The following is a 14191-nucleotide window of genomic DNA, read 5'->3' as shown; positions in this document are numbered from 1 at the left end:
ATAGACACGTTTTTAAAACTCCCCGTGAGCGGTGAATGGTTTCCATCTCTTGACTGTGCTTCTGTTTCTCCTCTCTGCTGGCAGGCGGCGTGGAGCTTGGCATCAATGCAAGCGGACAGAGACTCAGACACTGGTTCGATTGTCTCAAAAACAAAGGGAAGAAAGTGGAGTACTGGCATACGCTGACGCAGCAAGGAGCCCCCAGCAGTGACAAACCGGACTAGATTACAAAGACATTCATGCATACAAACACATATACACCCACTCCCGCTCCCACACACACACACAAACACACACACACACACACACACACACACACACACACACACACACACACGCATTTAACCTCGTAAGAGATTGTTCACAGAATCCAAGTAAAGCAGTAATATGAACAATGGAGAAAAAGATGCAATAATAATGATGATGTTTAAAAGAAAATCTGTCATATAATGCCAATACACAGCACAAAGTATTAGTATATGATATTCATACGAATAGTGATGGTAATAAGGTGTAATCTGATTACATTTCTTTTCAAGGTGAACCAAAATTGTGACAATGTCCTCATTAAAGTGTTGCCGTAACAAAACAATACTCTCAAAATTGTGCGTTAGACCTTACTGTATTGTGGAAGTGGCTCATACTCATTCAAATTTGAGAGATTTGAACCGATGTACGTACTCAAAGTTCATCCCGTGAAAGTGCCCAACAATACGTGCACTCGTGTGACTCATAATGTGGTCCATAGTTGCGAGAGTTTGAATGATATAAAAGGCGGACTTAGTTTTGGAAAGTCTCTATTTTAGTGGCTGTTGATCTGATGCAAAACAAGACACCATATTATAAAGCACAAAAGAATCCATCTGGTGGATTTGTACCTTTACCTTTTTAGTGTTCTTGTTCTTACGTCTTTTCGTAACAGTGGTAATCAATCCACCTTCATATTGGACAGTCCGGTGTCGGCATACATGTGTGTTTGTGTGTGCATGAGGGCTATGAGATTATGAGTGCCTACATTCTCTGTCTGTGCAGTGTACATTTATCTGTTTTCGCCTCAGGCCCTTTTGAAGTGTCTCAATCCGACTGCAGAAGCACAGAGGTGTGAAGAAGTATTCACAAAATGGACAAAGAAAAAAAAAAAAAAACCGTGCGTAAGAGTGAACTCCTCAGCTTCCATCGATGGCCTCAGTGGCATGAGTGTTCCGAGCAAACTGTCATCCCTCCTCACTCTCATTACCCAACTGTAAAAGAGCAACTTTCTGCATGAAGAATTGCCCCGAACCCATTTTTATGGACCCCATGACACACTCCTTGTCAAGATTTAGTGACCAAAGATAGAGAGAAGAAAATCTAAAATTCCACAACCATCACATGAAGCCATTGATTTGATCAGTGCATCCCGTTAGTTCTAACTTATTAAGTATACATTTCATCCTCTTGCCACCACACTACCATTAATCCCATGTCCGTGTCCATCAAACACAAGATCAATGGTTTCTACAGTGGAAATGCAGACAATGGAATCCCCCCGTTACAATTTAATCTCAGGTAGTGAAAAGGGATTACACCATGCATGGAAACTCATCTGGGAAAAAAAGGATGGTTGGATTTCATACACAAGGGTCCAAGATAAGAAAACACTACACTAGACTGCACACTTATCATCCTACATGTGTAATGCTTCTCCGTGCACATTTCTGCATATTGATGGAGTCTGAAAATGTGTTGCTGAATTGTATGACTCCCCTGCCTCCCATATCAAATGTCCCCCCCCCCGGTTCATCAGCCGTGGCAGATCTGGCCATACACTTGTTCACGAAAGCACACCCGCAGTCAGTCAGTGGCCTCCGGGAGTTTTCTAACTGTTGAATCGATCTGGCTGCTCATATTCTTGGTGTCCTTCACCAACCTTGTGAATGTCTGATTGTCGACGGCACAAAAATGGATTTTACAGTGGTGTATTAGGTTCAGATTTAGGGAAAAAGAAAAAAGGCGTGGGCATTATAAAAGCTTAGACTTCAAAAGTGAAACCACATTCTTGGCAAAATCTTCAACAAAAGGGTTGGGGAGTGATGGCGGGTTTATTCTGCACTTTCTCTATGCACATCAGAACTCTCGGCACGTCAGTAGTGAGATAATCAAACCAAGACAACATTATCATGATATCCAGGCATGACGGATACAATTCTGGGAATACTCAGTGCTTTGTTAGCGGGGCTGGGCGACAGTGATTAAATGGAGTTCACATTTCTGGCCGGATGGATGTTTATTCTATTTTCTGGATGTATTGGTTTTGTTTACAGTCACAGACTTTTCTGACTGTCTATTGACCGCCGCTCTGCTTATGTAATCATTTTCTCTGCACTACCGCTGCATGTTTAGCAATCACCATGGGCTTGTAAAATAGAGAGCAACCTTAGCTGATCATTCTGAATGCTGATGTGTTTACAGTCGACGCCATCCACTCGGTCTCCTACATCAGTGTGTTATTTGTTTGTGAATACGATGATTCAGGGTATCTTTTGCTCAGTTGCTTCGCTTTTAACCAAGCCGAGCATTTGCTTTAATGAACAAAAACCTTTACTGTCACAGACTTTGACACTTGTCTTCCTTAAATTGATACCAGTGGTAATGATGCAGGAGGGCTGAGATGGGAATGAGGTGGGGAATTCACTATCGCAGTCTCTGTGTAGTCACTGTCAATGTCAATCACACAGTATGGCTGCCATCTTGTGGTGGGTTTGTGTAACTACTTCGCAAAATAAATCAAAACTGTTTCAGTGGTGGTTTGTCCTCCTTTGAATGATGTATAATCTGATAATCTAAAAAAAAAAAGTAAAGGGGACAAACACCATATTATGTTGTATGAATATGTGTTTATTTATTGAGTGCATGTTTTAGTAAAAGCCATAACACATTTGAAGAAGGACTGATACTGAACTTGCATTATTTATCCCGTTTCATCTGAAAACTGGTCTAATTATTAACCACGCATGTTTTCGGTCCTCTACACACTCACTCCTTTTTTGATGGGTCAGTGACTCTGCCAATGAAGAGTGGCACGTTGGCCTGATCACTCCAAAGCAGCATGACGAAAGGCCGCAGGGCACTGAAAGTGGGGGACGTGCGAGAGAACGACATAGAGGTGACGGCACCGGCTTCGACTCCTTGTTCAGTCAGAGAAAGGAAAGCTCTGTGTCTGGCCTCATCCAGCACCAGCTCCTCCTCGGCGTAGAGTCCACACAGGTTGGCACCCTCGAAAAGTGAGGTCAGTCCTGTTTGGGGGAAAAGTTAAGAGAGTAATGGGGAAACTAACACAATTTGAAAGTGACAGAAAAATAACTGATGAAGAACAAACCTAATTTCTTAATGAGGATGTTCATGTCTGGCTTAACATCAAGCGTGATCTGGGGCAGGGTGACCTCCGTGTACTGAGAAGCCGCTGCCTCCAGTTGTTCTATCATTTGACGCACAGCTGTGTCTGTCATCTTCTCCTCCATCTGCTGCAGGTCAGACGCCTTGCTGGAGCGAGGCAGCAGGATATACAGACTGCTGTCACCAGTCAGAGCGAACCTCGCCACCTGATGGCAAAAATAAATAAAAAAGCCAAAAAATAAATAAAAAATGAAACTAAATCCAGCTGCTATTGACAACATGAATCCATCGCGCAAAACTAAGAAAACGTGTGTGCGGATAGAAGTGACTGCATCACTATGACATTAATTTTAATGTGACTGAGCTTCTAAAGAATTATGATTTATTTGACTCTCCAAAATGATCAATTGCCGAGAAGTAGTAAGTAGTAAAATTGTCGGCCAGAAATACCACAAACTGAGTTCAGATACCATGAAGTACTTTTTTTTTTCAAAATCTCATGCAGAGACTTTAGTGGGATTCTTTTTTTTACTACAACATCTTTATGACAAAAACAACAATTCCAGGGTGGCACGATGATAGAACAGTGATCAGTTATTTTTTTCTTGACAGCATACAGCCTTTTGGTTTAGGTCTTTCTGTGTGGAGCTTGCATGTTTTCCCTGTGCTCATCTGTGTTTCCTCCAGGTGTTGTAGCTTCCCCCAACATGCATGTTGGGTCATTAGGACAATACAAAGGTGCTTGTGTCTCATTGAACGAGTAGGCTGCAGACCCTCTTGGCAGGTTGCTGTGTAATTATGTCATAAATAATGATCAGGTTTAGTCGCTGTAAGCGGCTTCTCACCTCTGCCTTCAGATTGACAGAGTACATCATGGGCAATATGTATGTCTCGTGATAGAGGGCAGGAACCATGACCAGATCGCCATTCAGTTTGGTGAAATGTCTTTTCTTTGGCTTCAGGTGAAACTTGCTCTTCCACTGACCTGCACGCAGACAAGAGTTGTAAATATCCTGTACATGACACGCACACACTCTTTCACAAGCACACTTTACCAACCACTAAAGGAGACGGCATTGAGCAGGATGAGCTGTGCATTGGGTGACACGGAGTCAACCAGCTGTGTGATTTTATTCTGGGTTTTATTCGCCACCCAGGTGTTGATCATCTGTGCGCTCTCCTCGCTGGTCTCCAGCAGCTTGGTGGGCTCCGAGTCATAGAACTGAATGGACTGGTTTGTAAAGGACTCGCTCAGATTCATTTCTGAAAGGAAAGATGAAAATTGGAAGAAATAGAAGTCACTTTATCTTGCACAACAATTTCCTGCATTGCTCTTCCTGATGACGCCATTCGTCCTTCTGTACGGGTTATTGTGTGCACTTCACAACGCGATGGCCTTACGTGGGTTATAATAGATCTGAGAGGCCATCTGCAAGGAACTGGACAACTTCTCTCTCAGCCTCTTCATCTGGAAGTGAAGGCAGTGGAAGTCATTAGGCACACAGACGGCTCTCTCAAGGGCTCTGCGAGTGTCATTTCTTGCTCCTGAAGGTACAAAGCAAAAAAGGAGACGTGTAACAGATGGAAATGTACTTTACAGTGATACAGGAAGCTGCAATGTTCGTCTGACATTCACTACAAATAGCAAAAAACTCATGCAATGTAAAAAAAATTTTTTTTAAATGAATGAAGAAGAAGAACAAGTTGTTTCGTTCTAAAGATGAACTGTACCTACTTCTGTTAATATGAACTTATATAATCTAGTTGTACAAACAAGAAAAGTTGCCGAATAAAGTTGTTAAATCAACTTTGTTCAGTGCAGCAGGGTCACATTTAATAAAATTGTTTCAAACACAAAGCTAAACCGAAACCTAAATACTAAAACCCTTGTTAATGATGCACCACTTGTTAAGTCTCAGGTGATTCTTTTAAAGAATAAAGTTGGTGTTTTCTTTTATGTGAGAAAAATCTTGATGTTGTCCAATCTTCAGCCTGCCTACAATGCTTGACCACAGGTAAATGTTTCATTTAACTGAAGATTATGTCACTTTGAGTGAAAATTATTCTTGGTGGCTGCGGATCTCACAGGAGACGGTCGTATGGTACGTGCATTCCATTGAAAATAATGTAGATTTTCCATGTTGCAAAAGAAACGTCAGCTTTGCAGCTTTGTCCATCACTGATGTGTTTTTAATACTTTTTAAACGACAGTAAATCTCTACAATAGCTAAATAACTTTTATCAAGACAGAATATCATGCAAATTGGCTCCACACTTAAGATTGAACAAAAATGGAAAGTGTTGATTTCATTTCATACCTAGGAGTAAATGTGTGAGCACGCTGCTGATGCTGACGGGAGAAAAGAGCAGATTGGTTGAGGGATATATTTGTCTCAGGTAAGTAAACAGCTTCAGAGAAAACTCAGTCATGGACTCCTGTAAAACGAGCCCCGCCGTGCGACTATTCTCATCCTGACATTCTTCCCAAGCTGAGGTGAAGCCTTCACATGAGTGAGAGGGAAGGGTGGGGGCGTCTGAAATAAAGTTAAAATAATCGTTAGTGTTATGCAAAATGGATGTGCCACTGATATGTCAGTGTCTTAACTTTATTTGCTTCGATAAAAGTGTTCCTTCAGTATAAACGTCAGCAATAGCATGACAGAAAACGGTTGGAAGGTTTTCAACAAATGAGCAAAATGAGGAGTTTTGTCAGACAGACCTACCTTTAACAATAATGTATAATGTGGCGAGTTTGGTCCCTTCAGGAGAGTCACAATGGTACAATCCAGCATCCTCCTTGACCACTTGTGTGAGGAGGATAGACTGATCCTGGTCCAGTGGGAAAAGTTGCTCCAGTCTCTTCTTTTCATCCTCAAGATTCAACTTTATTCTCTCACCATCATCTGTCTCTTTGAACCACAAAGCATTGGCGCTCACTTCTCTGGAGGGTGGTAAATGACACGGGAGGGCAAAGGTGGAGCCTTCAGTTACCTTTATGGTAATGAAATGAGATGCTGTATAAAGAAACCAAGAAAAATTTGAAATCTTAATTGAATTCTAAATACATGCAAACGTAGAAGAGGATAAATCTGGGAAAAACTGGTGGGATGCATGTCCAATGAAATTGAGGAGTCTCACCATCAACCGTGATGTTGTGTGTCCTTATCATCTCAGTGTTGTCGTCCTTTGCCAAACATACATAGCTGCCCTCGTTGGCAGGAGTCACAGGGGAGATAGAGAGGAACAAGCCATCCTTGATGACTCTCACAGAGCTGGACGACTTCTTGTTAGGATCTATAGCGTCACCTGCAATGAAAAATACATATCTTTTCATATATGTGCATATAACTGTGGACGTTTACATTATTGGTGAGTCATTAAAAAGACATAAGAACCATTGAAGCTCCAGGTAATGTCCACTCCCGCGATGGCACTTTGAAAAGACAGACAGGGAAGCTCCAGAGTCGACCCAGAGATCACCCGGAGACGTGAGCATGTGGACAGCTGATCACCAAAAAGAGTCAAACATCAAACATCCAGGAAAAGTTTCTCCCACACTTTGAAAAGATATAACGCTATGCTGAGATATAAAGACGTCATCTTAAATCCCGTCGTTTTACCTCAAAAATGAGCTGCAGCAGAAGGAAAATGATGACCCGTAGCTTCATCTGCAAAAAGAAAAGGAAACGAGCGCATTTGAAAATAAATAATTATAACCAGCTGGAGGGAAAAATCAATATGTGACGCAACCCTTGAGATAATAAGATGTCCTGTTATCAAAACGTTTTAAAGTTTCTGCTCTTCCCACAAGACACCGTTTGCAATAAACACATTTGCTGCTGTGGTTTCTTCTTATTGAATAAACACAACAAGCTTAAACAGTATAAACATGTGTAAAGAAAATTTTAAACATACATAAAGTTATATTGCTTCATTTCGGTAATCATTTCGTAAAATAAGTGGGGGAAACAAAAACCATCCCATAACTCACACCTCTTAAATTTCCAGTTGTCCGAAGTCAGTACTGGTACTTTTTATGGCGAACGTTTCTTCCACATGCGCCCACTTTTCTCTTCATCTGCTAGATCCAACTCTCCAGTCACCGTTCTCTATCTGTGATTGTTGATTTAGAGATGTTTGTTTGCATATTGCAGGTCTTCTGACTTGCTGGAAATCACATGGTTTCACATGTTGCCAACAGATGCCGAGCAGTTACACCCTTTCTATTTGCTTTGGGAAGATAAAATACAACATTTAATGCCATGAGACAAGCGAAACACAGTTAATGGAGTGGAGGAAAAATAAGAGCAGGGTCCATGCAACCGTGTTGTCTCATCTGAGTCTACCCATAGTGCATAACTAAAGGTATCAGTGAAATTTATTACGTCCACCAATTACATAATGAAATCATCTGTGTATGTTTATCTGTTTGTATGTCTGATTAGCAGGATTACGTCAAAAGTACTGCACTGGAGTTGCATTACAAAATTAATTTACCAGTAAGTTTCAAAGCACTTTTTTTTTTTTTTTTGCTACTTTATGCTTTCAAACTGTAAAACTGTCTTCATTCTTGAGAGAATTTTTGTATCGTCTTTTTTTTTTGTAATTGGAATGTTTGTATCGTCTTTGCCAATATCAAAGCGCACTCACTGAAAGTGACACCATAAATGAACAAACAATATATTGACTGGTCCTTATTTGTTTCCATTGGGATGCAGGGTGAACATTTTTCATTTAAAACAAAACCAGAAGTATAGTCTCGATTAATTAATTAATTATTTATTGATGAAATGTCAGCTGCATTTTTTGATGAAACATTTCATTTTTAACATGAACTACACTCCGTTGAAACTCCTGCATGTGGAAAGAAATTGCCAAAAGTAAAAAGTACTTCTTTTCTTGATTAAACATGATAGAAATATTTTCAAACATTTTTCATTGATTTTATACACTCAAAAGATAATTTGTTGAGTTAAATGTAATTTGATTATGCCACTCATTTGTATTTATTCGGATTAGGTAGATTGAATCCCTTCCAATTATGTGATCATACAACATATATTAGAACGAGAAACTCAATATGCTCATGGTCATCAAACACATTTGTGATATGTAAACTAAACAACTGTCTCAGTTGAATTTTAGAGGGTATGATTTTGTTGAGTTGTGGCTCTGAATATGCATAACCTAAGGTTTAGAACTCAATATACTGATTCATTTAGTGTTTTTTGTTTAGTAATGTATGTTTATCGAAGAGCTCAATTGGTTCCCACAGACCATTTCTGATTAGGTTTTTGTTTTTTCTCCCACAGCACAAGACACATGACTTCAACTTCTAATAATATAACCATGCCATCGAAATAACAAAAACTACATTCACATTTTCCTTTTTCAAATGAGTCATCAAGAACTAAACGTACAAGTGAGCAAGTACTTTTCTCTCTGGTTCTGAGAATTCACTGACTGGGTCATCCTGCTCCAACACACCTGATTTAAATGAAAAAGGTTTGATGCACCAGGGTGCTATTTTCTTTCCTCTCAATATCATATTTGATATGGCTGAATGTAAAGACACACATCTTCACAGAAAATAGTCACATTTTAATTTGAAACTCAATTTTGGCAACTGTAAAATGCTCCTATAATCTGGTTTATTATCTGAGGGAGTTTATATTGTTCAAAAGTTGATTTACACACACAAGCATGGTTAAACTATTTTTCTTTATCTGCGTACTAGAAAAATTGCAATAATGCCTTCAACTCAGAATGATATTTTGAAAATTACAATTATTGTCAAGTGGCTACCTGGTGTGTATATTCTCTAGTGGTGGCAGCCATGATGGAGTCCAAATTTTAGCAAGCCATGAGCCCTGGGCACTTTAGGAGCTTGTCATTTTGATATGTGATAACCTTTCTATGTGAAAGTGTTAAATTGTAAAAGCAACAGTTGTGCTTAGTTGCTTCCTGGGGTTTGGAACAGTTTCATTCAAGTTCATTTTACATTAATGAGCCTTCAAAATCGATTAGTTTGTAGTTTGCAGAAAGGCTTTTTTATTTGATTTGGCAGCTAAAAAAATTTAATAATATGTATTACTAATTTTCTTTATGTTTGATGTTATCGTTTTAGGCTTTGTAACTGATAACAACACATCCTGACAATTGTGTGATATAAGTTGGAATTTACGGAATTATGATCCAGTCAACTGAGGGAGAAACAATCAACTTTGTCAACATGATGAAAATGCAATAAACATGACGCCTGTTTCAAATCAAAGCTGTCCATTTTATTATTTATACTTCTATTTAAATTTCAGCATAGCTTCGGTAAAAACAGAGCCCTGGTCATGACATCTGAAACAAAACTTTAAATTGTTCCCACAAATTATTGTTTTGTGGCCACGAAATATGAATTTCTGGCCACAATTTAAAGGTTTATTTCAGAAGTCATGACTGGGTCTCCGTTAGTGAAACCACAAGAATTGCAATTATGTTTTAACACCAACAAATAATACCATCCTGTTAATTTAACTTTCCACAATGTTTAATTCTGATAATAACATATGAATGCTCCTTTTTTATTACTTTTACTTTGGTTAAAGTAAACATCTATATCTATATTGCTGTTGTTTGCCCGATTAAACTATTCTATGGTGTTATATTGATGTTGTTTGTCCGATTAAAGCCTCTCTCGATAATCGAAGCGAGTGAGTCGATCGATAGATCGGCACTCTGTTAACCGGACTGAAAGACGAAGGGAGCGCTGGGCGGAATCAGCCTGTTTAATCGAGTGACTCGAGTTAGGAAAAAAAAAAAAAAGAGGTCCAAAGTTTTGCTTCAAACTTTTTCTCACCTCAAATTTAAACTAAAACCTTCCGGGAGGCTTCGTGTAGGTCTACGACAGAGTGGACAAATATGTGACCCACCGCGAAGTACCGTGAAGCGGACTGTGGCCTCTGGAGAAGAACAGATTAAGTTGAAGACAGTAAGTTTTCTCTGAGCGGAAAGAGGACAAACAATGGCCGGAGCAACGACACACATCAACAAGGGGAGCTGCTGCTGCTGTTCCGCTCCGGATTGAGCCGCTCTCTCGCTTTATCTCCTTATTAGCCTGTTCAATTTACAGGAAAGTGGTAAAGAAGGCAGTCTGTGTGCGCCTCAAAACATTTTAAAGAAAGAGAACCGAGTAAAAAAAAAAAAGGCACACTTTGAAATGACGTTGTTGTTTTTTTGTTCGCTATATAAACATTGCTTGTTCACAACACAAAACATATGATGTCTTGGGACTATTTTTTGTTTTTCCACCTCAGTGAGCATCTAACCTGTGGACCTGAGGGTGTGAGAGGTGGTTACCATGGCAACTCAGTTCACAATTGATGATGCCTTCGTGCTGGATGGAGATGAGGAGGGGGCTGTGTCCAATGGAGACACGGAAGGATGGGTGGCCAGAGATAAGGACAGAGACGGAGGGGAGATGACTTTTGGCCCCCTGACTTTCTCCAAACCTCAGACTCATCCATCCCCCGCCGTCGTCGGCTCCCCGGACCACAGTAACCTGAAGTATCAGGTACACTAGCGCCAGCTGACCACGAGCTGCGGGGGGGGGGGGGGGGGTAATAACCCAATATGGTTTGCTTGACTATTAAAAATTCACAGTTTGGTCGCAGTCTAAATATCCATCCATCCATCCATCTTCTATGCCGCGTTATCCTGTTCAGGGTTTCTGGAGCCAGTCCATCACTGGGCAAACACAGAAATAAACAACCACCCACATTCTCATTCACACCTTGGCTCAATTTCGAGTCGCTAATTAACCTCACATGCATGTTTTTGGACTTTGGGAGGACACTGGAGTATCTGGAGGAAACAAACCCATGCACACGTGCAGAACATGCAAACTCCACACAGAAAGGCCCCGGGTGGAATATGAACCCACACCCTTCTAACTATGAGGCGATAACGCCAAACCACTGCGCCTCCGTGCCGCCCCCATTTTTATTTTTTATTAAATGAAGAATATGCGAGTGTCTTTCTAGCTTGATTTACGTTGTTTTCCATTATAATCTGCTGTTTTTCTAGAATCTGGAAAATGAAGACGCCCTTGGCAGTAATGCAAACTCCACTTTCAACAACTTCTTCAAAATCAGGTGGGCTCTCAGAGCAGTAGCCTTGAGGCGATTTTAATTCTCTTCCTCTATTTCTGCCTGCTGTGAATGTGAGATTAAGTCTTGTCTCTTTGCTCGCTCCACAGTGACCCTGCCAACCTGTCTTACTGCAGCTCTCAGTGGTCCTTCAGCACCCTCAGTTCTGTCACGCAGCTCTCCGCACACTGCTGCGGGTGAGTTCAGACATCTCAGGCACACTCAACAACACTCACACAAAGAGACAGTCGCAGACAGGTCCTTTAAAATCACATGCCTCCTAGGTGGGTGTCCCATCCACTGGTGAAGAAAAACAGAAGAGTTGTTCTTGCTTCATTCCTCCTCCTTATCACTGGAGTTGGTGAGTATTAAAAAAACAAACACTCCAGCCCAGAATAGGCTGAGGAGCTCGGAGTGCAGTCAGTGCTGCTCTGCGTTTGAGTTAGTTGAAGTGAGCTGAGTGAAAGGAACAACAGACACTGCTAACAGAGGAGACATTATGTTGGCACGGGGCCACCTGGTTAGAGGTGACGCAGGTCTTCCAGCTTGACTGAAAACGGTGCAGTATCCTGTGGGCGAGCTCCAGGAATTAGTGGAGGAATACGTCAGCCACGCTTCTCAGATTGCTATTTGACTCCAGCAACCCCCTTCATTTAATTATTTAGATTCATCATTTCATTTGGAATGAACACACAAAGGTACAATTGAATAACTACAGCCTAATTGTGCTTCTGAATCAAGAAGAGCCTCTCAGGTGATTCTCTTAATCTAGTTCCGATAGTTTAAATGCTATTAGTTACAGTATGTCAGCTTAAGTGGTAATTTCAGTTATTAAAACAGATTTAATCATTTTTGGGGGCCTGACACAGATTCACTGATAAAGGGGGAAAAGACCCTTTTCAAGTAATTCATGTATCTGCTGACTTCTCATTGGTGGTTGTGTTGTTTCTCTTTAGCTCTTATTTTTACAGGTGTTGTCATACAACTAAATCCAAATGCAGGTAAGCATGAAAAATGTATAAGCCTCATAATTTAATGTTCTGGACGTGGAAAATGATTAAAGAAATGTCCATCCGTGCAAAATAGAGCTTCTCAAAAATATGCTGTTTACAACACATTTCCATCACAAAACATGGGAAGTTGGAGAAAAATAAACCATAAAATAAGTGGTTAGAGACTTTTAATCGGTCATTTCTGGTTTCTCTGAACAGCAGATTCAGACAGAGACAAAAGTCAAGCAGCAAATACGCTCAAAGGAGAGATTATAGCACCGATGAGTAAATGTCATCTGGTGCAAATGAGGCAGCATTTCTTTAGCAGTTTGAGGAGCAGGTGTGACTTTGAATTCAGTCATAAAATCTGATGAAAAAACTAATTTCTCTAATATTCTTGCCATGTGCCCAAACGAACATAAAGTCCTCAGAAATATTACCTATATAATAACTGCTGCTGAGCATGCTACTTAATCCCACCCTTATCTGTCTTCTCTGAATAATGAAAGTCAAATTGTAGTTTGTTTTTTAAGTAATCTTTTCCTCACGTTGTTTTCTGTAACAATCTTTTTCTTTGACATTGTACACACCTTTAAAAAAATAATTATGGACTGTTGTGTACAGTGTATTGGTATTGGTGGTTTTGTCTTTTTGCTGGGCTGTAACTAAAGAATTTGCCCCTACAGGGGTTTCAAGTGCTATCTTCTTTGTACCTGGATTTCTCCTCTTCATCCCTGGCGGTAATTCATATTTTTCCCACCTATCAGAGTCTTTGTTTTTAACTTGTCCACAGCAACACTGACTGTGTCATCCCTGTTTCCTTCAGTGTATCATGTGATCTACATCAGCTGTGCCGTCCACGGCAGAAGAGGCTTCAAGTTGTTCTACCTGCCTTATTTTGAGAAGTGACATTTCACGAGACACTAGTTTCCCACTACATTTCCGTGTTCGCTATGTTAAATGAACAGTTTTTGTCAGGAGTAGTAAAAAGCTTATTGTTCCATTGTTGTTGTTTTATTTCTTGTCATTGTAATGACCACTGTTACTTCTACCACTCAGTGTTGAGACTATGATTCCACTACATGAACTTGACGTTGCTGCACGTCGAGACACGAGAAGAGATGGGTCTTACCTGTGTTTGTCATGTTGTATGAATAATGACTGTGAAACTACAATAAAGTTTTATATATTTTAGTCTCTGTTTGTTTGTTAATTTATGTTTTGGGAAAAATGTGGATTGTTTACAATATTAGTAAGTCCAATCTCGTGAAAAGAGCTCTTCACAATGCTGAAGTTGAAATGCATAATGATCTACTACTGAATGACTAAACACAATATCCTTGAGTTTTAATAATGTACTGAATGAGTCACTTTGAGAAAATGAAGGATAGTTCTGAAGTTCACAAATGAATGAAGAACAAACTTTCATCAAACCTGTTAAAAGTCTTTCAGTAAACACAAGTCCTCCAAACTCTTCTCATTCACCCTGTGAGCTGAGTGGGTGTCCAACTGTTATCTAATAACTCAATTTATTCCATATTCTGTATTACATTTATAAACAATTTTCAATAGAGAATATGTTTATGTAACATGATTTTGGTTTGCCTTTTAGAGATTTAATGAAAGGTTTATTTTGGTATGTGCTTCAGTTTAGGCCTTTATACACAATAAGATGTGCTGTTGCTG

At 40.0% G+C, this 14191-nt stretch overlaps 3 protein-coding genes across 4 annotated transcripts in view; 2 read left to right on the top strand and 1 right to left on the bottom strand.

Annotated features, from left to right (window-relative positions):
* The window catches only part of doc2g (double C2-like domains, gamma), a 36793-nt gene extending 34010 nt beyond the window's left edge, over positions 1-2783 (top strand). Inside the window, exon 11 of the mRNA XM_080463284.1 lies at positions 85-2783. Coding sequence (XP_080319410.1) covers positions 85-224 — 140 coding nt within the window. The 3' untranslated portion in view covers positions 225-2783. The remainder of the gene's footprint in view (positions 1-84) is intronic.
* On the bottom strand, positions 2471-7503 carry serping1 (serpin peptidase inhibitor, clade G (C1 inhibitor), member 1). 2 transcript variants are annotated; one of them, XM_080463283.1, is made up of 12 exons: positions 7369-7503; positions 6996-7043; positions 6771-6879; positions 6514-6681; positions 6367-6389; positions 6099-6282; positions 5694-5909; positions 4777-4920; positions 4435-4638; positions 4221-4360; positions 3359-3581; positions 2471-3275 (listed from the first exon to the last, which is right to left on the bottom strand). In XM_080463283.1, exons 2-12 carry the CDS (start codon positions 7041-7043, stop codon positions 3016-3018), a joined length of 1719 nt encoding a protein of 572 aa, XP_080319409.1. In that variant the 5' UTR covers positions 7369-7503; the 3' UTR covers positions 2471-3015. The 2 variants fall into 2 exon arrangements, with proteins under 2 accessions (XP_080319409.1, XP_080319408.1); XM_080463282.1 differs by having other exon boundaries at positions 6099-6389.
* A 2647-nt stretch (positions 7504-10150) lies between these two features.
* tmem134 (transmembrane protein 134) lies at positions 10151-13699 on the top strand. Its single transcript, XM_080463121.1, has 8 exons — positions 10151-10357; positions 10683-10939; positions 11452-11519; positions 11624-11710; positions 11798-11874; positions 12470-12514; positions 13192-13245; positions 13332-13699. Exons 2-8 carry the CDS (start codon positions 10727-10729, stop codon positions 13412-13414), a joined length of 627 nt encoding a protein of 208 aa, XP_080319247.1. The 5' UTR covers positions 10151-10357; positions 10683-10726; the 3' UTR covers positions 13415-13699.
* The last annotated feature ends 492 nt before the right edge of the window (positions 13700-14191 follow it).

Source organism: Lipophrys pholis (genome assembly GCF_963383615.2).
Source record: "Lipophrys pholis genome assembly, chromosome: 5".
NCBI lineage: Eukaryota > Metazoa > Chordata > Actinopteri > Blenniiformes > Blenniidae > Lipophrys > Lipophrys pholis.
This window is presented reverse-complemented; position numbering and strand designations above follow the sequence as displayed.

Excerpts from the sequence above, each read along its gene's own strand:
- serping1 (XM_080463282.1), bottom strand. The coding sequence starts at position 7,043 with ATGAAGCTACGGGTCATCATTTTCCTTCTGCTGCAGCTCATTTTTGAG. Across the intron at positions 6,880-6,995 it reads TGCTGCAGCTCATTTTTGAG|CTGTCCACATGCTCACGTCT; the intron begins GTAAAACGACGG and ends TTTGGTGATCAG. Across the intron at positions 3,582-4,220 it reads CTGTCAATCTGAAGGCAGAG|GTGGCGAGGTTCGCTCTGAC; the intron begins GTGAGAAGCCGC and ends TTTTGCCATCAG.
- tmem134 (XM_080463121.1), top strand. The coding sequence starts at position 10,727 with ATGGCAACTCAGTTCACAATTGATGATGCCTTCGTGCTGGATGGAGAT. Across the intron at positions 11,875-12,469 it reads CCTCCTTATCACTGGAGTTG|CTCTTATTTTTACAGGTGTT; the intron begins GTGAGTATTAAA and ends GTTTCTCTTTAG. Across the intron at positions 13,246-13,331 it reads TCTCCTCTTCATCCCTGGCG|TGTATCATGTGATCTACATC; the intron begins GTAATTCATATT and ends TGTTTCCTTCAG.